We start from the raw sequence: 22,731 nt of genomic DNA on the forward strand, positions 1-22,731 counted from the left end.
TCGGCTCTGTCTGCCCCATTCTATCTGTGGTGGGCTGCAGAAAAAGGGGTCCTCTCACCCTTCCAAAGAGGAGAGGGCCTAACCTCGGCGAATCATTGGTGGGGGACAGCGTCATCTTCTGGTCAAGTTAATGTACTACTTTTTTTTTTTTAAAGAAATGTATTCCTGTATTTTCTATTCCAAATTCTTGTTTATTTCTTGCCTTTGTTTACCAATTGCCCATTACACATGTGATTTATATTAATTTTACTGGCATCAAGTTATGCTGTATATGGACTACAAAGAATTTTAAACCCTGTCTCAAATGATTTGTCTTTCTCGGCAAGGCTGCATTTGTCTTATATCTAAAAGAAAGGATTTAAAATATCACTATAATAGCTCATTGCACAGTTTGCTGCCTCGCAGGAGGCTTTTTCCTGTTTTGATGGGTACAGGTCAGGCCATGTGTGTTACCATTTTGTTTGCAGACCTTATAGTGTCTTTGTTTGTTGAGCCATTCATCACTAGTCAAGTGACACCAAAGCCCAGCTGGCACACGGAGACAATAATGTAACATCCGTACGAGTGCCCACGTTTGAAAGGTCACACTGTGGAATCTCATGGCAATTCCATTTCCAGTTCCTTTCTCATCGTTGCTTTGTTTTATTACAATTTTCTGTCAAATTGGTATCAAGTAAGAAGTCGTATTTGAAGACTCATTTCCGTTGCTGTTTTGAAGATAGAGTTGACAGTCGGGTGGTGAATTTCTGAATGAAAATGAAGAAGTTGTGGCTTTTGTTCTTCGCCAGCCCACTTGCTCAGGCTGCATGAGAGTCAATTGTGTGAGTAGGAAGTGGGAGGCTGCATTGTATACACTGGACATTTGTTGCTCTGCATCTGTGAGTCTTTTATAATCACTAAAGGGCTCGGATAAAAGTAGTGGATGGGAGATATTAACTATAATAACAAGAAGATAAATTTGAGAGTTTTGTTTATACCATAATAGGCTGCTTCTTTTTTTTCTTTCTCTCTGTGGTTGCAGTGAATGCGACAATGGAGCAAAACTCATGCACGGAAGATCGTCTGCAGCATGTCCTTGAACGTTGCCTCTGTGACCTTGAATTCAACACCTTTGACAAGCAACTCTGGAACGGTAAGAACCAACTGCAAAACCTGGATTGCATCAATCAATAACATACATTTGTCATACAATAATATGTTGTATGCGCCCCCAGCTAATCTAAACACGGAATTCTGGTTTGTGGAATATGAGTTAAGCAGCAAAATTCCCCTATTTTGGACATCTCAGAGGGCGGCCATTTTGCCACGAGCTGTCGACTGAAAATGACATCACCAGGTCACAACCAATCACAGCTCAGCTTCAGAAAACTGGCGAGCTGTGATTGGTTGTCAACTGTGAGGTTATTTTCAGTCGACAGCAAGTGACAAAATGGCCGCCCCTTGAGTTGGATAAAAATAATAGGATTTTGCTTGTTTAATTTATATTCCACGAACCAAACATTAATCAGAACATTGTGTTTAAACCAGTTGGGCTGTACAGAACATATTATTCCAAAAATAAATTGGAGGTTGGCTTCCCTTTGGACAAGAAAAAAAAACTATTACCTTTCTTTGGTGGCATTCTAGTCCAAATTAGTTATTCAAGCCATATACAAAAGTCTTTTCCGGCTACCGTCTTACTTAATTTCAATGAACAGGTGTTTAATTCTGATGCATAAGCTGTACCAATAGGACGCAAAGAAATAAGGATGCACAAAAAACTCATATTGAAACCCAAAAAGAGAAATAGTAAGTCTCTTGCGTGTTTTCGTCTGTCTGATCAGCTGGGCTGTGCATGAATCGCTGGTGTTTGGAGGAACTGGCAATGAGAGATCCCCTCAACTTCCCCTTTCTTCTGCAGACAATTGTCAAGAAAACAAAGGAGGTAAAAATTCAAGCAGCAACACAATTTTCCACATTGGCAAGCGCAATAGAAGGAATGACAGTGTTTTTAACTGTCGCAGGTACTTGTACAATGTAAGTACGAACTGGTGGTGCCTCTTACGCTCCTATTTTCATCAACGCTTTTAAAAGTGAGTACTTGCCATCCAAACAATTTCTGGAGTTTTAACACAATTTCATATCTTTGTGATTTCTCCTTATCCCACAGACTCCTTACCTGCACCCAGATTGTGATGTATTGTGGGAAGCTTACCTTCTCTTTCACAATTTCCTATCCTGGCCAGATCCTTACTGCACGGCCTGTCAACACTTGCTGAATGTAATATATAACGAGCTCAGAGCACCCGGTAAAGTCAGGCAAAATGATTTGAAACATAATAATTGTAGAGGTGTCTTTTGACCGCTAGAGGGCACTCGTGAGGAATGCATGCTGTTGATACATTTTGCAGAGATACAATCAATTTACTTTTGTGTCAGGCATATCATTTCAAAGATTGGTGAAAACAGAGCATGGCATTTCCACCGAGAACCGACACTCAAAAACGATGTAAGTTTAACCAGACACATGAAGACCGAATATGCATCATTAGAGAGCTAATTGTTTTCTGGGATGTACTGTATGTATAGGATCGTGCTTTTAGTGAGTCCAGATGAGGATATCCCCCCTGAGGTCCAATCGGTCTCCAAGCAACTGAGTGTAAGCCATCAGTCCAAACGAGACATCACCATCACCCTCATTCTGCACAGCTTCCAGGCTGCTCTCGGTACCAAAGTCCACCTGCAGGGACTCCGTGATGCTTTGCAGGTAGCAACAAGCTTCTCGTTATCTTTGAGTGTGGTATTTTTTCAAACCTCCCAATATTGGTATAGAAAAAACAGACTGTTGAGCTGGAGCAGCTACTGGACACTGTAAGTTGCTGTATGGACACAGCAGCCTCCACAGCAGACCTCAGCACTGCCAGGGAAAATCTTGTAGAGACTCTCGATCGGCTCAGACAAAACCTTATCCCCGGAGCTGGAGATGATTACTTGGATACTGGTAAGTACTTTCTAGAAGCAGAATCGTGAGCCCAAGCACAAATGTACAGGTTCCCAATACGCTGTCTATTGACCACTGAAGTAGGTGAATCAGGGTTGCCATGGCAATGACACAACCACTGTTGTCCATATTACAAACCATTGTGCCCGTCCAAATGAAGCATTTTAATTATTTAAGGTAATGGCTATGCAATGGGGAGAATCTGAGCGCCATACCCAGGAATAACTAAGAAAAATCTGTATAGAATAAACTATAAAGTGTAAAATATATTTTTACAGCACTGGTGTCAAACTTAAGGTTTGAGGGCCAGATCCGGCCCGTCGCATCATTTTATGTGGCCTGCAAAAAGTAAATCATGTCTCTCAAAATGTTATCTTTCTATCTCCTCAGGGTTTGCTGAGACGTTCACGCTGCCTTTTCCTAAATGTTACACCAGCTACTGGGAAAACGACAACTTTGGTGACTGAACACCACCATGTTGACTTACCAGAATCATACTTATTAACTCCTGTAACTTCTTCTCCTCATATTCCAGATTTTCTCAATAATATTCTCATGAGAGAATGTTGCCAGGATTCTCCTCTGGTGTGTCTTGATGATGAGGATGATTGTAATGATGTTGATATGAAAGAAGAAGACATCCTGAAAGCTCATCATAGCTTGGAGAACCAACCATCGTCCTCTTTGAGTGACTCCTTCGCCTCTAACTGCTCTGTGTCCACAAACTCAGCGTTTGTGGAAAGTGACTTCAGTGATGTCATACGACATGAGGACACAACTGAGGGACAAAAAAGTCCATCAAAGTGTATGAAGAAGCCCAAGAAGAAATCCAAAAGCCTCTTAGGGATGGAGCACTTCTCCTTGTTTTTCAAGAACCCACGTAATCTTGGGTCACACCTCAAGCAATCTCGATGTAACCAGGATCAACTTCTCCATACATTTTCTGTGTCCTGCCCTCTAAGCGGCGAAGATCCTCTCTCCCCGCAAAAACATCTCTGTATCCTTAGGAGGCCAATCCTGAGTAGCAACGAAACCGACACGGCACAGGCGGTTACTCTAGTGCGAGTACTCGTATTCGGTCGGGACAGAGAAGCCGGACGACTGGCGAGGGCTTACAGCGACCTCCAGCAAAAAGAAGCCAAATGTCCCCGACTCACCACAATGTGCAAATTGCAATTTTACTTTGTTCCCTCAAAAAGGACATTTACGAGAAAACACAGAGAAAGTAAAGTTCCCTCTGTGGTGAGATCTTCTTACTCCTTATCACCGACATTCGGTATCTGATGATATTAATGCTCGTTAAATCTTGTCGGCAGACTAATGGTATTTCCCAAGATGGCAGCACCACAGATTTAGCCCAGTTGTTGGGAATGATGGATCCCTGGTATGATCGAAGCGTCCACAGTCTGCTCAGTCTCTCCTCGGAAGTCCTTTGTCAGGTTTATAATTATAATTGTAACAGGCGAGATGCAATATTTTAAGTCTGATTTGGGGATTCCTGTGGTGCAGCCTGCTTGGAAGGAAGAAGGTGTCCTGGAGAACAATGGCGGTGAGGAGCATCTTCCCTTGATGGCTGATTTGGTTCTTTACTACTGTAGACATGCGGACCAACCTGTCCTGGTGCAGCTCTACCAGGCTGAGGTTGGTAGAAAATGTCACACATTTTGCTAGTTCTTTTTGTTTCTTCTTCATTTCTTTTTGTCTGCACAGATGACCCTGGCCGGCGGAGAGGAGAGAAGTGAAGTATTTATTCATTCTGTTGAGCTTGGACATATGGCTGCAACCAGAGCAGTGAAGACCATGGGTGAGTCACACGGTGACATCCAGAAGCAGACGTTGGAACACTTGACAGGTATTCATGTTGTTCATCTCGCAGGTGCTGCCAGTAAGAGGTTTGGAATTGATGAAGAGAGCGAGGCTGTCCCTTTAACACTCAGTGTTGCCTATAATAAGGTGCTAAAATGGAATTGTGATTTGATACAATTGAGCCGCTTTACTTTTCAAATAATTTGTGTTTGCAGGTGGCCTGCAGTGGAAGGGGTCAATGGATCCAAGCAGAAATGCTTTGCACATCTATAAATATTCAAAAAGCCTCCAGCAAACCTGAACATTTCGGTGTGCCACATTTAATCTTTACCAAAAAAAAAACAGTTTGAACGTTGTAACATATTTAAGTGAATTTGAATCCTGTCTCTAAAGAGTCTAGAAGTGAAAGCTTGTTGCTCTCCGTGACGGAAGTCACAAAGAAAAACTGTCCCAAGTCTAAAAAGAACAACAGCCAGGTGAACATTATTTTTATTTTTATTTATTTGTATTGCAAAAAACTCGTCTGAATTTATTACTTCCCCACATCCCTCTGGTAGCATTCCTCTAAATCCGAGGTGAACGTCAACAGAATTGAGGTCACTTGCAAGAAAGGTGGGACAACCTTTGCTGTGTGTCTAGATCAAGACGAGAGGAAGTTCTTGCAAAGTGTCAGCAGGTAGGAAATTAGAAACCATAATGGGAATTTTCGCGATTGTGCAATTAGCGGGAGGTCACTATAGTACTTTTCAAGTAACAATTACTCTATTTTAATGGGTGAAGTATGAAAAATAGTATTATGTGTATCAAATTTGATTTTTCCTCGAGAAATGCAATTGGGAGGTGACCGCACCAGGATGTGCCCTTCTCTCCGCACTCTTGAGGCCATTCGAGGCTTCTTTCCATGACAACAAATGAGTGTCTGTGTCCTTAGGCTTGAAGTGTCTTTGTGCTGTAAACCGGGAAGCAGTTCAGACTGGAAGTACAAACCCTCACCAGGCCAGGTCCAGCCTCTGCATCCATCTTACTGCTCCATGCTTTGCCTTCCCTTCATCTCTTTCTCTGCCTCGCATGCCTGAAAACACCTCGGATTGTCCGTGAAATTAACTAACAATAAACTTGTTTTTCAATTAAATTGAGATTATTCACTAATGGTGTGTTTGTACATGTAAATGTACCAGTATGTATTTTTTTAAGGCATTGTGACAGGTAACATTTGGATGCCATAATGAAACAACCAATTTTACTTCGGCATCCTCGCCTGAAGGGGTCGCTGTAGTCTTCTAAACTATTGTCCAGGTGTACAGTAAACGCATTCGAACAAGTTGAAAGAATCTGCAAACAGGTCGAGATAAATAGTCATCTAAAAAGCTGTACTTCGTGATGGAAAATGCACAATGCGACAATTTAAGCACCGTGACAGAGAAGAAATAAAAAAAGGTACTTCTTTAATGTTTTATTTTATAATGTGGAAGCAGTGGGAGTAATGTGACGTGGACGTATTCCACGTCTCGATGAGCGAACCGGTGCATCCAGCCTGACAGGTGTTCGTGACGGACAAGTTCCTTATTGCTTTAGAAAACGCTAAAAAGAAAAATTGCATTAAGCCGATTGTTTTTTTTTCCCACCCGATCCTTTTATATCATAAGCGTTTGTGTGATATGCGTTTTGCACGCATACTCGGCGGACACTTCACCAGGTACAAGTTTGTACAAGAAATTGAGTAAAACGTTGCTTTACGAGGATTATAATGATCAGTTTTGATTGACACCATCGGAGAAGTATTCATTCAACTTTAGATTTGTGGTTGCAGTAAGCTTCGAAGTTTGAGGTATAGTTTTAGAAATACCTGGCAGCTGGTTGCATTGTTTCTCTCTTTTAATATCTTTATTTAGAGTAAAAATATGCGAAATGTGTATTAATGAGACTATATTAGTATTTCAATTCAAATTTAAAAACTAAAACAGTTCAGATTAAACATGTAGGAAAATATTTTTTAGACGTTCATACCTAATATTTGTATTTAGAATTATTCCGATTGTTTTTCTTTTCTCAAATGATGAATTTGGGCTTTTCATTACCTGTAAGGTGTCATTGAAAAAAATAACAATGAAACATTATACACTTGTAAATCCAAATGTGACTTTTAAATGGAACTTTTTTCCTGCTCTTGTTTTCCTAGTTTCTTCATGTGAAGCCAATCAGGAAGTCCACCATGAGGAAGACCAAGCAGATCAATGTCAAGCGGACCCTCGCTCTGGCCCGAGCCTTTCACTTCCTATATTCCTGCGCCAAATCCTGCCTGCTCCCCTTCCTCACACTGTACTTCAGAGACCTGGGCCTCGCTCCTGAGATGGTCGGCATCATCATGGGCACCAAGCACATCATATCACTGCTGTGGCAGCCTCTCTCCAGCCTGCTCGCCAAGATGTACAACAAGAGGCGAGCGGTGATTCACGGCTCAGTGGTGTGTTCAGCCGCGGTGGCGCTAGTCCTGCTTCTTTTTCCACCTGCTGATTTGCAAACTCATAACATCTGTAATGACTCAAATCTGAGAAGCACTCCATCCCCCAGAGAGCCTCAGCTCAAAGTCAGCACGGATCCGGCCTCCTGGTTAACAATCCCATTTCCTGCAAACAAAACAGATGTTGCAGAAGACAGAACTTCACAGCTTCCTGTGGGAAGAACAAACAATACAGAGGAACCAAAGAACAAAAACTTAGTGAGGAAGAAGAAACACAAACGGGAGGCAGAGGAAGGTCAATTAGATTTTCTATCCAGCCTGAAGGTGATGGATGTTCAACACCAACTGTTCTTCCTGGTACTTATCACAGTGTCCATATGGGAGCTGATGGCGGCTCCTCTGGAGTGGACAGCGGACGACAGCTTGCACGATTATCTGGATTTCGCCGACGCTTCCGATCGTTACAGCAGCACCGGTGTGTGGCCTTTACTCGGAGCCGCGTCCGGGGTCGGAGGAGCGGGATTCCTCGTCAGCCGGTTAAACTGTTCAATCCTCGGTGGCACGTCCAGAACCGCCGTGCACTTTTTCTGCTACGCCGGTGTGTCGGCGCTGGCCTTACCCATCGCGGCGTTCCTCCCTCTTTACCTGAACAAGCAGCAAAGCAAAGTCAACCGACCCCTCAAAGCCATCCAGCTGGTTCGCGGCTCCCAGCGTGCCGTGCTCTGTGCCGTCACCGCCCTGTTAATGGGGGCGACCCGATCAAATGTGGACAACTTCCTTTTATGGCAGATGCGAGATCACCACAGCACCGAGCTGCACATGGGGGTGTCTCTCAGCCTCGCGTTACTCTCACAGGCCGCCTTCCCTCTCCTGGCTGCCCGACTGACTCGACTGCTCGGCTCAGGGAGAGTTCTGGCGCTAGGTGCGGCCGCTCTTGGATTACAATGTTTGTATTATTCATTCCTGTGGGGACCTTGGGCTGTGCTACCTGCTCAGCTTTTCAGCTGTTTTAGCTGCGGAGCCTTCTGGTGGGCCGTCAAAGTCCACAGCGATGATATCGCCACGCCGGGAACGGAGCGTAGCATAAAGAGACTCTACAATGTCTTGTCTTTAGATTTTGGGAGTGCATTAGGAAGTTTTGCAGGAGGGTTCGTCGTACGCTGGTGTGGACTGGACTGGCTCTTCAGAGGGGCGGCCGTGGTTCTGATACTGTGGTGCGTTTGCTTGCCTCTGCTCCAGTGGAACGCCCCCCGCCAGTACAGGATCAATTATTCTCGTCTTCTGGCAGCAGATGCCATCGAGGCGAGTGACTCGGAGTCAGAGGAAGAAAGAGACTGGCTGGATAAAGCTATGGAAGATGACGGTAGCAAGAACCGTAATTATGGAAAGACACTGAAGCCCTAATCTCAACCGTGAGAAAATAAAGCAAACACTCAAGTGTGAAGTTTCAACAAAAAATGAATAATGCAGGACAATGTTGCCCGATATGGACATAAGAAATAATTATAAATAAATAATGGAATTTATCAGGTATATTTTACTCTAAATTGTCAAAGTTCCCAAATTCCACTGTGGATCACAGAAAACCTTTATTTGTGTCTAAATGTAACTTCTCAACATATTTCTTTAACACTAATACTTTTTTATTGCGTTGGCCAAACAGCTTTTCAGTGACTAACATAAAATAGCTTACAAAAAAAAAATCTGCTAAATAGGTGAATATGTGAATACCAAAGCCAGGAATATTTATATATCTTTATTTCGGGATCACCCTAAAAAATATTCCACTTAGATCTAAGATCAGTCTTTTTTCCTCCCTTGCTTTTGTTATTTTATGGAGTGGAGGCATAAACTGTTGTTATACATTTACACAAGCCGCTCATCTTTCAGCAAACATCTCGCAGGACTGTACGAGAGGCGAGGAAGGCTCAATAGCAAATCCGCTCCATAAAAATGCAAATACAAGACGTGTGCACAAGGCGAGGTTCGGCTTCTGTGCTATCCTCTCCTGTCACACCCACTTGGCACCTAATCTGTTTAATTCCTGCTAATGTTGGAATGAGGTGACTTTTCTCGATATGTACAGTATTTGTGTTGAACAGTAAATTGCTTTATTCAAATTCAAATCTTTTCTTTGCTACAAATGAACTCTCCAAGGATATCAATAGATGCATACAGCTTTGACTGAACATATGGCCAACCCCCCCCTCAAGAGCCTAATTTGTGAAATCAACTCATCCATATTATGTTGTTTACCAGCGGAACTCAATCAGGTAATTCTGATGAGAGAGCCGCCCCCATCCAGCTAATGCCTTTGTGGTTAGAGCTCAGTTGACTATTAAAACAGCAGGTGTCTCACCATTCTTGTCTTTTTTTTTTTTTTTTTTTTTTCTCCTCGCCAACGTGAAATGGCACAGTGAATGTTTAAATGTTGATCACATTCACCAAGGCCCCTGTTTGCACACTATTATTTAGAAGAGGCCTTTTCTAAATATCAGAAGTACTCATCTCCTTTTAAAAACTGAAATTATATTTTTTCCATGAACTGGAATAATGTATTCCTAAATTTATATGCTCTTAACTCGGCTGTTCTGCTTCCAGTACGCCACTTGGATTTATTTTATTTATTGTCTATATTTACGTTTTTCTAATGCATTTGTTTTTTGAGATATTTAATTTTTCTAAATCCAGCCCTTAGTTCATAAATATTACTCAATCTATATTGTTATAATTAAAACCTGATGTGCTAGAGAGACATCAGGGCAGATTAATTCACTGTATTTTTAAAAAAAAAAAGTTTTATAGACAGATTCTGTCCCCACTGAAGATCTCAGTGCCACCTCTGGATAATTTAGGCTTTTTGATTATTTAATCACTGAATTATCCTGTTCAAGTCATATAATAGTTTTAATTCATTTGTAGCTGCTATACTTATCCTACTGGTGGCCTGTCATTACATGTATGTGTCATTAGGGGGCGTTGCTGAGTGGTCCTGTCAGATCCGTCAGTGTTAGGAGGTTCAGCATCCACGCGCAGCTCTCTCTGTGTTCCCTCTGGTGAAACAGCAGTGCCTCATAGGACTGTTGAGGAGGAACATGGAATAACAGACATCTTCTGAACGAGACGACTTTTGGACCAGGCACAAATGGATGAAGCAAATGAGAAATCTGGTGAGCTTCTGCTTCTTTGAAAAAAAGAGATTTTTTTTTTTTAATGCTCGTTCTATGTGTTGTGGTCAAAACAAGACATTTTTAAACATGATCCACATCACAACTCATACAGGTTCTTAAAAGTCTTTTCGTGCCCATTTAGAAAATTGTTTTATTCTGACTTTTTCGAGCCGGAAAAAAAAATCAAGCATCAGCTTCAAAAGTCCTCATGTTATTTGTTTTGTATACCACATTGCATATTAATAATTATGATTTGTTTATTTTGTGACCATATTGTAGGAATTATTGACTATTTATATTTTGACTGAATATGCAATACAGTCCAATGATTTGGTGTTGACACTTATTGTGTGGCATAGCCAGTTAGATATTTTTTTTAAACAACCAAAGACCTTTACTAGATTCCATTCGTTGTCCACTATCAGTTGTTTTGCATAAATCCACTTATATCTATTCATTATAATAATAACACCTGCATGCAAGGTGACATTTTCCATCCAGATAATCCACATGCATTTGACAGATGAAAATGATTAAAAGTGACAGGCTCCGCAACACCAGGACAAAGTTATAAATTGGTCAATCATTAGAGAAAAATGATAGAACCAGAAGGAGCAATTCCACATGACTTTACTAGTCCAATTCCCAAACTGGTCATTGAATGTTTTTGTCCATTGAATGAATTAAATTGCAGAATGTCCTGGTGGGTTGTATAGCTGTGGCATCAACCGTGACTCACTGCCTGAGAGTGTGAATGTCTTTTCAGCCAAGCACAGGTAATTAAAAGTAAATCTCAGCTCTACTGGGTGACTCATCGCTACTGGTGAGCAGGAGAGGAGGCATGTTGTAGGGGGGGTGGGGGTGCAAGAGGTGGGGGGGGGGGGTGCTATTGCAGTTAATCAGTGTCACCGAAATTATGGCTTCAATTAACATATGAACTGTAACCTGGAGGATCCGTGCATAAAATTTGTCTATTATATTTGAAATATTCTATCATATTCTTTCATTTATCAGAATCAACCCATACTCTCAATATGGACAATATTAGAGCCAATAAAAAAAAAGCTATTAAAAATTTAGGCTCATTGAAAAGGCTTCTCTAAAATTATCCATAAAATTGTGCCTTGCAACTAAGCTGTTGTTGTTTAGTAGGGCTGGCAATTTTCATGCTACAACAAGCTAATTGACGTAACAGCAGCTTGCAGCCAGAGTGCAATTAGTGGAGCCTGCAGCGTTTCATTACAAACATGATTACAGTTCATTTATTTCTTTAAATTGGACGTATTGTAGAAAAATGAATTTTTAATGGCCAGTATTCAAATAGTTGGGTCTCAGGAGTGCCAGCTCACCCTGTTTAATATTAAAAGAAACAACCAAGTAAAGCTTATTTGCATATTTCTGAAAATGTGTGTGGGCAAGCTGTTCTTCACTTATGTTATTTTAAATACAACTTGCCCATTATTTGATAGCCACACACCAGTGGTGTCAAACTTGCAGCCCGGGGGCCATTTGTGGTCAGAAGGATGATATTTTGCGGTCCCCTCCTTGAGGTTAAGTTTAATATTACTTTGTGAAGCCTCTTTTTTTTTTTTTTTGTCATGCTGTTGCCCTGGGTACTTATAGGCTACCATGACTCAAGCACTTGAGACCTTTTAGCAAAACATATCTCTAAAGTGCCACCAAATAGAGAAATAGTTATTCTCTCATTTTTTCCACCCCTGATTGTCATGGTAACAAAACCTACTCGCATTGTTTTTTGTGTGTGTGATTTTTCGACATCATACAAAATATGAATCTAAGAAATATAGTCTTGTTACTCTTCAGAAGATGTCATCTCCATGGCCGATTCATCGGTCACACTCGAGGACATCGAAGGGGAGCTGCTCAAAATCGAGGGACTACGAAACGTCCTCGTGCGAAGAGAATCAGAGCTGAGATACATGTAAGATGTATTATCTTATTTTATTTTTATCAATAAACAATATGGTTTATTGGTGAACGAGCAGGCTTGAGATATCTGAAACAGTCCCTCAGGAGAACCATGTAATGATGTGAAAAGTGTGTGGACAGCCCACACTATCTAACCCAGAGCACAAACTTTTTTTTGTTCCGCTTTTCAGCTTTACTTTTAATGATTTCACCAACTTTCTGCCAAGACCCTGCTCTGTTATTTACAGAATTGCAATGCTGTAGGAAATATCCTGAACAAGGCTAGACCACATAATAATAATTTAGAAGGTCACATCTTATAATGGAATGTTTTTTTTCTCTATACAGGATGGATGACATCCAGTTGTGTAATGAAATTACAAGGCTGAAGCGAGAGCTGCAAAAACTGGTTTCCATCCCAGGTACATTCAAAAACAGCAGCTGCAGGTGTTGTGATAAAAATGATTACGTATATATTAGGATGAAAACAAAATGGCGATAGGTGAATTTTCAAGGCCAATTAATCTTCGTTTTTGAATGCAATGCTGGATGACGATTTCCACCCCTATTAAGTTTGTATGACTTCTAGAGCTATGAGGAAAGGTTGCTGTGGCAACTAAAAAGATCAGTACAGACCATAGTAGTGTTTAAAGTGAGAAAGAAAAAAAAAAAAGAACAACAATGTAAACTGAAATGTGAACTTGAATGTATTCATCATCATCCTCAATAATTAAAAAAACAAAAAAACGTGGCTGTATATTTTTGGCAGCTTCAGCCAATCAGCATCTTAAAATGACACACACTGTTAACTGGAAGGAAAAAAAAATATTTAATTAAAATTAATTTATGAAAATTATTTATTAAAAGCAAAAAGCTTATATTTGCTATTTAATTCGTTTTGGTGTACTAACAGATAGAAAACATTCTATTCCAATAACCTTTGCAGAATATTTAAATAAATATAAAATAAATCAAAATGGAAAATGGGTCATGTGATGTTCTTAAATGTCAGCATCAACTTGAAAATGAGTCTATGAGATTTGCGTTATCTGTGTGTGACTGCTAAACAGACCAAGACAAGTCCAAGGAGAATCGGACAAGGGAGGAGGATCTTCTGCAGCAGATCAGCAAGTTGGTGGAGACCAGAGACTTCCTTGTAGATGATGTGGAATTCGAGCGGCTCAGGTTGATATCAAATTGTTACATCATCTTTCCGCTTCAAGGATCAAAAACAAATTTTCTTCACAGAGAAAGAGAAGAAGACATAGAAATGGCGGCGTTCTTACAGCCCAAATTTCAAAATATTTCGGGGAGAAAAGGTGAGCATCTCATTCACAAACATCTCAAATATATCATCTTGAACTAAATGGCAATTTTTTACAACCATGCCTCCCTTTCAAATTAGCTTCTCTGCAAGACCAGAAGATGGTGCCCAAATCTTCTCACCCACCAACATCTTTCATCACAAACACTGGACTAACGCTACTGAAAGACTGCTGCGGCATCACATGCTCCATCATGTAACACATTTGTGTGCATGCTTGCAAATCTTTGGACAATGTTGTATTAAATTGAAATCATGACTTATTTGGCATAAATATATGAATGTTTCATCACAAGCATGCTATTGCATCTGCTTTTGAGTATTGTCAGTGTTCACCACATAGTGAGAAGATGTTCTCACTCCTCAAGTAGGTGCAAACACACAGTCATAGATGACTCATACAGTGGGTGGTCTTAATGTGAAATTACTTGGTAAACATTCTTTTCATTTTATCCTGTGACCGAAATAAAAACAGTTCAGCATTGTTCACATGGCAACAAACTATGAACCAATGTGGTTTTTTTTTTTTTTTTTTCTGGCCACTTCTTCTGGTTATCCGACTTCAATCCTTGGCAGGCATTTGAAGGCCATCACATGCGGTTGCGGATGAACAGAGCCGTGCACAGCCAGCAGTCCCCACTGTATTTAATCTGAAGACTAATTAGTGGGCTGCATAGTGTGAATATATAGACACGTCAACCCACTCTAATTGGATGTTAGCGGGAAAAGCGGCTTGTCTTGCTGAGACGTAAAAGAGTCCCTGGAAAATGTGACAATTCACTATTTTTCCTTAACAGCTTTTTTGATCTAAAAAGCTATGCTTCCTCCTACTCCTTTTCGAGCATCCTTTATTTTTTTATTTACTTATGTATTATTATTATTAATTAATTAATTTATTTAATGTATTTTTTTCTATTTGTTGGTTTATTTTTTTGTTGTATGGACTTATGTGGCACTTTAGAGTGTTATTTGTTTTGTTTTTTGTTTTTTTTGTTTTTCTTTTTTGTTTTGGATGTTCGAAATAAAGATATCAATCAATCAATCAATCAATTGTAGAGTGATGAATCCTTTAGTTTTGAAGGCGACAAATCACAAAAAGTCCTACCAATCATGTAAGGCTGCATTTTTATTCGGTAACTTTTTTGTCGCATGGTTGACCTTTAACATATTCATCATGATCTGTATCAACTACAACAAATTGCTTTGTCTTGCGAGCATCTATAGTCACAAGCACCATTGCTTCTGATCAATAAAAATGTATATACAGCATTTATGTCTTCAGTCTCCATGGTAGCAGCAGATCTCTCCTCTCTGGACATATTCATGTAGTACTAAAAACAGCCAGAGCGTGGCGCACTTTTACCGGAAGGTCTAAGAGATGATTCGATGACGCTATCCCTTTAATTCGTGACGCAGCTCAACCGGTGGCCCACTTTGTGCTGCAAGCAGGCGGGGTGCAGCAACGAGCTCGGCCGCCTGGTGCGTACGGCTCGGCCCGGTTCGTCGGTGCGCGCGATGGAGTTTTTACTCGGGAACCCGTACAGCACGCCAATCGGACAGCGAATCGGTAAGCTTCTTTTCCAGCCATTCATGCATGGTTTCAATGTAACCACCAAATGCTGACAACGCCCGGCATCTCTGTTAATCATTTTTCGCGAACATTTACAATTATTTTGCTTTTTAAATGCAAACACTAAATGCCATGCACTCGTGGTGTATAAAATTGCATTCCTTCAATAATAAATAAGCCTTTATTGAGACGAATAGGTAATGCTTGATTAACGTGTTTGCTAGCCAATGGGGAGAAAGAGGCGGGATCAAAAACATGGCAAGGTAGAAATCGATTGGTCGAAACTGGGTTGATTTCCTGCTGACCTCAATCAGATGCAAATTGTCAAGCGTTTGCCTTGACTCATGCAAATACAGTGCGTATTTTTTTAAAAAAAGATATGTTAATTATCTCTTTTACGTGTTGGGAAGTATTACTGGTCTGAAAGCTTTTTTCCAGTAACCTGAAGACGATTGAAAATGCATTTATTGTTATCTATATTACTGCACATATGTTTATTTTTTTATTATATTTATATTGTGTTGAACGCCCTCAGGTGTAATAAATAATTCTCTTTTTAGATATTTTTTAATTTTGCTTACACTGCATTATTTCAACACTTGAGCATGTTTTCAGCTAGAAAAGTTCTAAGATGAAGGTAGCTCATTCCAGTATTCTAAAAATGATTGGAATTAAATGAAAATGTCTCTTATCTGTATCAAATAAACAAACACTTTTTTAAATAGATTTTTTAGATTTTTTTACAGTGAAATAATATTTTATCACCTCTAATCTAAAATGTTCAATTCAATACAACAAAATACACATTTACAACACATATCTGTCTGTTTTTTTGTTTTTTTTTCTGACACAGAGATTGCAACCAGCTCAAGCTTGCCATCAGAAGACTGGTCTATCAACATGGAGATCTGCGACATGGTTAACGGCTCTGAGGAAGGGTGTGTTTGTTTTCCAGACTGCACACGTGTGTGTGTGTGTGTGTTATAATCAACAAGCTCAAGGTTACATGTATCTGAAAGGTCAACATTCTCTAATTCCAGACCAAAAGATGCAGTCAGAGCCATAAAGAAAAGGATTGTGGGGAACAAGAACTTTAAGGAGGTCATGCTGGCACTCACCGTGAGTGTCTCGCCACACCTCCGCCCTGTTGTTGTTGCTATTGTCATGTGTAATCAGATATAAGATACATTTTTTTTGTTCAAGGTGCTGGAAACCTGTGTGAAAAACTGCGGCTACAGGTTTCACATTCTTGTGACGACAAGGGATTTCATCGAAGGGGTTCTAGTCCGTTCAATCATCCCGAGGAACAACCCTCCTCTGATCGTACACGACAGAGTACTCGGCGTTATACAGGTCGGCCTGGGCCGCATAAAAAAAATAAAAATTTAATCTGTGGTCACATTCCATGAAATCTTGTATTGTTTTTATGTTCGTCATCTTTTTAAGGCGTGGGCAGACGCATTCCGTAGCTCGCCCGACCTGACTGGTGTGGTGTCGGTGTATGAAGACCTGCGCAGGAAAGGCCTGGAGTTCCCGACAACGGAATTGGAAGGCTACCCATCAGCCCATGCCCCCAAAAGGGTACAACCACTTTTTCCACGACTAACTCTTAAACACATACCTTTCATCTTTGGTCAACCTTTTCTTTTCGGGTGCTTTCTGCGCCTGGCTTAGCAGACCTCGTCTCAGAACGGGCCTGCAGTTGCTACTGCCCCTGCTGTGCTGCTGTCCTCCAAACCCCTAACCCCACCTCAGACCCTTGAACTAAAACAGACCCTAGACGCAGGTGATGCCTTCACTCCTAACCAGGTGATGCACTTCAAGGGATATTTCATGACTTTATTAACACCCCCCCTTTTGTGTTTCATGCCAAAATAGTATTAATTGCTGTTAGGTAAACTTTTAACCATTAATGATCCAGGTGGGAGCACTAAAGGCAGAGTTGGGGGTGGTGCGGAATAATCTCACAATGATGTCCGATATGATGAGTCAGATGGATCCTGTCACCATAAAACAAGCTGACATGGAGTTGCTGGAGGTACAAAAAAATGACACTTTGTGGTATAATTGATTTTGGGACATCATTTTGCTTTTATTTTATTCTGCAAGAAAATCGTTTGTCGTTGCCCTTACCTGATCTCGCGCTTTATACATGTGCTACATCTGCACCATCACGACCCCCCCTGCCCATACATTCTTTTTTTTTTGGATTGTGTCATTAGCAGTTATACACTGTATGTAAGGAAATGCAAGACAGGATAGTGAAGATTGTCCCCAGGCTAAGTGAGGAGAAGCTGATTCAAGAGTTGCTAGCAACCAATGACGAGATGAACACCGCCTTCTCGCGCTATCACAGGTAAACCACATTTGGATTTTAATTGTATTTAAAAATTCACCTATTACCTTTTGTTACTGTTGTTTTTTGTTGCTGTTTTTAGGTTTGAAAGACAATTAACAAATGGTCCAAACGCAACACAACAGGTTGGTAACCTTGTCTCTAGATTTTTATTTTTTTTTTTAATTGTTGACAGCTCACATCTCTTTTTTTGTTTTTGCAGAGCCATCCTTATGTAAACCTAACAGACCTCAATGTGAGCGAATCTGCGGCTGCATCAGTTTCCAACGGAGACTTACTCAGCCCATCAAAAGGGAACTCGTTGTCCACCCAGATGGCGGGGCTTAGTAGGTTCTGCCTTTTTTTTTTTTTTTTTTTTTTTTTTAATTATTTGAAGCTGATTTCAAAACCTTTCTGCTGTTTTTTTAAACAGACACAAGGGAAGAAGATGCAGTTGATGCGTTTTTATCGAAAAGAAATAGCTCAACGCAAAGAGGAAGGTACAGAAAATATGAAGAATAATATGCTTTTTGGAAGTATTCTTATGAGTGTGGCAGCTCAAGTTGAGGTGAATTTGGTTTCAGCGAGCATGCAGACATTGGACTAGATGGCCTTGCACAAGCTCAGGAAAACACCATGCAAAATGCTAAAGCGGTAAGTCACGTTTTCATTGTTTTTTTTGCATTGGCTAGAAAGTGGCTAACCCGACTCAAATTGCAAACTCTCTAGTATATTAGTGGTCAGGAAATAGATAGAAATCACTTGATACTATTCTGAAATGATTCTCTATCTCTGCAACGAAGGATCACAGCCCAGCCTCCTCCCACAGCTCCTCACCAAAGTTAGACTGGATGATTAAAAGGGGAATGGTGGGTCCATGTCCAAAATGTGTCTCATTCACATTTTTTTAGGTTTTGTTGTAGTGGTAGTTGTTGTCATTTTCATGAGGTTGCAGTTTACTTTTATTTTGGTTAGTGGTTTATTTTTTTCCAGCGCCTGAAAATATTTGTTTTGCATGCTATATAAAGTGTCAAAGATTTAGATGATTGTTGGATTTTGATGTGGGTGCGCAAGGAGCATGGAAAGGTTTGCTTTGGTCTGTCTTGTGTCATTGTCTTAGAATTTTTCTCCTCTTTGGGTCATGTTGGGATATTTATTTTGTGGGCTTTTTTTTTTTTTGAGGGGAGTGAAACACAGTCATTATTGCGTTTGATATATTTTTCTGTTTTCTTAGATTCCCGTCAAGCAGTCCAACGTCATGGAGGATATTGAGAAATGGCTGGAGTTGGATGATGATGTGGTGAGCAGTAGGATTAATTATTCAGATTAAATTGAAGGTTTTTGTACATGCAACTTTCAAAAACATGTCTTTTGTGTTTGTGGCACAGTATGACGACTTTGAGGACTCTGATGGTGTCACAAGTGAAGGTGAGCAATCTTACAGCTCACTTGCTTTTCTACACAAAAACTAATTTTAATACTGGTTGTTTTCTTCGGAAGAATTTGACAAGTTCTTGGCACAAAGAGCAAAAGCGGCGGAGCGATTACCTTCAGTGCGACAGTCTTCTCAGGACGCCAACCACTCCGAATCCTGAGCTGCAATTCAAGCAGCCACACACGCGTGCAACTCTCATAAAGTCCTTTAGCCATAAGGGACAGATGGAGGTGTAATTTGGTTTTATGTATCAGAGGCACATTGGGCATGGAGGATTGCAATTTTTAATTTACTTTATGTGCTTTACTGGGATTTTTAACTGGTAATAAGTGAATGAAGGCCAGAGGATTTTACGCGATGTAATTAAGTGGTGATAATGCAAAAATTTGCACAATTTCTATGGTTACATTCCTATTATTGAAGGAAACGTGGAATATTGTTACTAAAACAACTTTTGCAATATAGATAACTTTATTGCTATGAACTCTTATTATTTGTGGCATCTCATGATGAGTTACAGATAATGTCTCGGTCAAAGTAGCAAACACTGCTAATTTATATGTAAATCAAATGTTCAGCAATTTCTCATCTGAAGATTTTGAAGCTTCTTTTAATGTTAATACCTTTATTGTTATTGGATATAAAGGAAAAGTACTTTAGTTTTTTTTTTTTTACTTGCATATTTCTTTGTCAAGATGTTTTATGTTTAAATGCAGAGTGCAATTAAATAACCAAACTACCAAGAGTACTAAGTTTTTGTCGGCCACTTCTGTTTTTCAGCGTTTTGACAGGTGTTTATTTACAAACAGCGCAAGCACCACTGTGTTAATAACGGAAAATGGCGCATTCAGACTTTCATAATAATTTTTTTTGGAATAAAACTTATTCAATATATTAAAAAAGAGGTGTCTCAAAAAATTGCCAGAAGCGAAAACAAAATATGCAATCTGATTGGACAAACGTGTTTACTGTCATCTGATTGGCCCAAAATGTCACGCCCTCTGTTCATGCTGCATCCGACAACTTCCGGTTACATTTGACAACAGCAATCGTATATTCACGGTCATGTCTCTCGGCAAAGCTGGCTGGACTTTGTTGAACCCTCTCCGGGGGGTTCTTCGGCCCTCAACCTCGGTCTTAAATCGGAGCTACGCGGCTGTTGCTGAAGCCAGAGCTGTATTAAACGGTGAACTCGAGTCGATTCGCGTGGCGGGGACGTGGAAAGCAGAGAGGATCATCACTTCCAAGCAGGGACCGCACATCAACGTGGACGGAAGCCGTGGCAGTGAGTGAAAACATCATAATAATTGTTATACATTATTCTCCTTGCTCTAGTAAAATATGAGTTGAATATTCTCCTTGAGGGATTATGGAAATCAATTCTTAAGTCAAGAAGACAGTCTTATTTGGTTTTGGTATCATTAATTTGCGTGTTGCTTACATTATGAAGCTAGACTTCTGTGGTACAGGTCCAACCTGACTTATTTCTGTTTTTTTTCTAATTTAGGCATTTTAAACTTCTGCGCCAACAACTATCTTGGACTATCCAGTCATCCAGAGGTGGTGCAAGCAGGGATTGATGCACTGAAAACGTATGGCGCTGGATTGAGCTCGGTCAGATTCATCTGTGGTACTCAGGTACAGTGTCCAAATAAATGCACTTAAAAAGTCAAATGTTTTCAATTTGGATTAATAAATGTGATTTACAGGATTTGCACAAAAACCTAGAGCAAAAGTTGGCAGAGTTTCACGAGAGGGAGGACTGCATCCTCTATGCCAGTTGTTTTGATGCCAACGCCGGACTATTTGAGGTGGGTCATCTCCAACAAGTGATACATGAAGTCGCCCTGTTAGATGAAGTAAAGCATTTGAATCACTGTGTTAGGTTCTGCTTGGCCCAGATGACGCTGTGTTGTCGGATGAACTTAACCATGCCTCTATTATTGATGGTATCCGTCTGTGTCGTGCGAAAAGACTGCGCTACAAACATATGGACCTCAGTGATTTAGAAAAAAAACTCAAGGAGTCTCAGGTATGTGGGCTTCTTCTTGTTTGCACAGGTCTGAGATCTTCATGTACTTCATGTGCAGCATTTGTGCTTCTCAGTCATGTCGTATGCGGCTGGTGGTGACAGATGGGGTCTTCTCAATGGATGGAGATGTGGCTCCGTTAACGGGAATCTGTGATCTGGCTGAGCAATACGGGGCTATGGTGTTCATCGATGAATGCCACGCCACTGGTTTCCTCGGGCCTCGTGGCAGGTGAGTAGAAAATTTAAAAAGACACGCTTGAGGGTAGTTGGGAAGTTAAGGAAGCAAACTGGCCGGCTGTTTGTAATTTCTGATGTTTGCAATTAGTTTATATTTTAAGTTCATGTTATGTTTATTTACAGAGGAACCGACGAGCTGTTGGGAGAGATGGACCGAGTTCATATCATAAACTCCACTCTGGGAAAAGCACTGGGAGGTGCAGCTGGTGCGTTTTACTCATCAATATAGAAATGAAAATGGAAGTTCATTACATTTGTATTCACACAACTAAAATGGTTCAAAAATAGGAGCATGCTGAAAGATTTCAAAACGGGCGTAGTTGTAATACGGAAAATGATGTTTTCCTTCTCATCAGGTGGCTACACAGTGGGACCAAAGCCCCTCATTGATCTGCTGAGGCAGCGGTCTCGACCTTACCTCTTCTCCAACTCCCTCCCTCCACCTGTGGTGGGCTGCGCCACGCGGGCTGTCGAGCTGCTGCTCGCCTCCGATGAGATTGCACAAAGCATGACAGCCAAAACCATGAGGTAGCTATTTTATTGGATAGTGGATTGTGTCAGCAAAACAAAAACATGCTCTCTACGCTACAGGTTTCGAAACAAGATGACGCGGGCTGGCTTCACCATCTCGGGATCGGCTCACCCGATCTGTCCAGTGATGCTGGGTGATGCACGGCTTGCCTCTCTAATGGCAGATGACATGTTGAAGCTAGGTGAGATATAAATTAAATCTGTCAAGTAAATTGTGCCATTATTTAGCGATGAACTTGACTTGACTTTGTCCTCCACAGGAGTGTATGTGATTGGATTTTCCTTCCCAGTCGTACCAAAAGGCAAAGCCAGAATCCGTGTTCAGATTTCAGCCGCGCACACTGACGAAGACATTGATCACTGCGTCGACGCCTTTATTCAAACGGGCAGAAAGCATGGAGTTATTTCCTGAGAGAACATCGAAGAAATGACTTCTCAGAGAGCCAAACAATCAGGTGCTTCTTCAGATATTGTTGCCTTTTTCGTATGACGAATGATGGTGTTGATTTATATCTGGCAACGTTATGTATGATGGGTTTGACTGCCTAAGAGTGAAATAAAGTGAAAGAATGTTTCAAATCTGTCATTTAATCTTTGGTTTTATTTTAATAGAGCTTTATTACTGGCCTACGGTTTAAAAACTAGTTTGTGTATGAGGCAAGACATTCAGAACCACTTAAAATAATCAAACAAGTCTTTACGAGGGGAAATATGTGCGTTTTATCAATTGAATCACTTTTATTGCAAAAAGTCCCCAAACAAACCATTAAATGGCTAATTTTGCTGGTGGCCTGGGGTGCTGAGTTATTTGAAAAGTTGCTGAATCTAACAACTTTAATGCAAGGGAGTAGCAAGATTTGCGTCACCGCTGAAAGCCCGCTTGTTTCTCCAAGTGAGGTGGACCGGAAACGTTGTTGGCCA

The 22,731-nt window shown here is 40.7% G+C and overlaps 5 protein-coding genes across 15 annotated transcripts; all 5 read left to right on the top strand.

Moving 5' to 3' along the window:
• The first annotated feature begins 21 nt into the window (after nt 1-21).
• LOC119125652 (phosphoinositide 3-kinase regulatory subunit 5-like) lies at nt 22-5,918 on the top strand. 2 transcript variants are annotated; one of them, XM_037256336.1, is made up of 18 exons: nt 22-878; nt 1,022-1,132; nt 1,824-1,924; nt 2,004-2,072; nt 2,150-2,288; nt 2,419-2,488; nt 2,569-2,746; nt 2,812-2,980; nt 3,371-3,439; nt 3,516-4,222; nt 4,297-4,419; nt 4,490-4,621; nt 4,691-4,784; nt 4,857-4,933; nt 5,002-5,095; nt 5,180-5,262; nt 5,344-5,462; nt 5,718-5,918. In XM_037256336.1, exons 2-18 carry the CDS (start codon nt 1,033-1,035, stop codon nt 5,860-5,862), a joined length of 2,469 nt encoding a protein of 822 aa, XP_037112231.1. In that variant the 5' UTR covers nt 22-878; nt 1,022-1,032; the 3' UTR covers nt 5,863-5,918. The 2 variants fall into 2 exon arrangements, with proteins under 2 accessions (XP_037112231.1, XP_037112232.1); XM_037256337.1 differs by having other exon boundaries at nt 3,516-4,219.
• A 151-nt stretch (nt 5,919-6,069) lies between these two features.
• On the top strand, nt 6,070-9,608 carry mfsd6l (major facilitator superfamily domain containing 6-like). Of its 3 annotated transcripts, none has more exons than XM_037256343.1 (2): nt 6,070-6,223; nt 6,966-9,608. In XM_037256343.1, the coding sequence occupies exon 2, from the start codon at nt 6,999-7,001 to the stop codon at nt 8,649-8,651; it is 1,653 nt and encodes a 550-aa protein (XP_037112238.1). In that variant the 5' UTR covers nt 6,070-6,223; nt 6,966-6,998; the 3' UTR covers nt 8,652-9,608. The 3 variants fall into 3 exon arrangements, with proteins under 3 accessions (XP_037112238.1, XP_037112237.1, XP_037112239.1); XM_037256342.1 differs by lacking the exon at nt 6,070-6,223 and adding an exon at nt 6,294-6,614; XM_037256344.1 differs by lacking the exon at nt 6,070-6,223 and adding an exon at nt 6,303-6,482.
• A 629-nt stretch (nt 9,609-10,237) lies between these two features.
• Nucleotides 10,238-14,178, top strand: zgc:171844 (uncharacterized protein LOC100151763 homolog). 2 transcript variants are annotated; one of them, XM_037257405.1, is made up of 6 exons: nt 10,238-10,417; nt 12,245-12,359; nt 12,695-12,768; nt 13,417-13,531; nt 13,595-13,665; nt 13,752-14,178. In XM_037257405.1, the coding sequence occupies exons 1-6, from the start codon at nt 10,393-10,395 to the stop codon at nt 13,868-13,870; spliced, it is 519 nt and encodes a 172-aa protein (XP_037113300.1). In that variant the 5' UTR covers nt 10,238-10,392; the 3' UTR covers nt 13,871-14,178. The 2 variants fall into 2 exon arrangements, with proteins under 2 accessions (XP_037113300.1, XP_037113299.1); XM_037257404.1 differs by having other exon boundaries at nt 10,239-10,417; nt 12,242-12,359.
• An 895-nt stretch (nt 14,179-15,073) lies between these two features.
• tom1 (target of myb1 membrane trafficking protein) lies at nt 15,074-19,758 on the top strand. Of its 7 annotated transcripts, none has more exons than XM_037256552.1 (16): nt 15,074-15,237; nt 16,094-16,178; nt 16,281-16,359; nt 16,444-16,593; nt 16,687-16,821; nt 16,915-17,049; nt 17,162-17,278; nt 17,463-17,596; nt 17,679-17,721; nt 17,799-17,922; nt 18,009-18,075; nt 18,160-18,229; nt 18,379-18,444; nt 18,810-18,875; nt 18,964-19,003; nt 19,076-19,758. In XM_037256552.1, the coding sequence occupies exons 1-16, from the start codon at nt 15,186-15,188 to the stop codon at nt 19,168-19,170; spliced, it is 1,458 nt and encodes a 485-aa protein (XP_037112447.1). In that variant the 5' UTR covers nt 15,074-15,185; the 3' UTR covers nt 19,171-19,758. The 7 variants fall into 7 exon arrangements, with proteins under 7 accessions (XP_037112447.1, XP_037112450.1, XP_037112449.1 ...); XM_037256555.1 differs by having other exon boundaries at nt 17,679-17,715; nt 17,796-17,922; XM_037256554.1 differs by having other exon boundaries at nt 17,466-17,596.
• Nucleotides 19,759-20,023: 265 nt separating this feature from the next.
• Nucleotides 20,024-22,396, top strand: gcat (glycine C-acetyltransferase). The gene is made up of 9 exons (XM_037256559.1): nt 20,024-20,295; nt 20,518-20,648; nt 20,720-20,821; nt 20,896-21,042; nt 21,117-21,271; nt 21,403-21,485; nt 21,636-21,807; nt 21,871-21,992; nt 22,071-22,396. The coding sequence occupies exons 1-9, from the start codon at nt 20,076-20,078 to the stop codon at nt 22,220-22,222; spliced, it is 1,284 nt and encodes a 427-aa protein (XP_037112454.1). The 5' UTR covers nt 20,024-20,075; the 3' UTR covers nt 22,223-22,396.
• The last annotated feature ends 335 nt before the right edge of the window (nt 22,397-22,731 follow it).

The sequence above is a fragment of the Syngnathus acus genome, chromosome 8 (assembly GCF_901709675.1).
Source record: "Syngnathus acus chromosome 8, fSynAcu1.2, whole genome shotgun sequence".
Classification (NCBI taxonomy): Eukaryota; Metazoa; Chordata; class Actinopteri; order Syngnathiformes; family Syngnathidae; genus Syngnathus; species Syngnathus acus.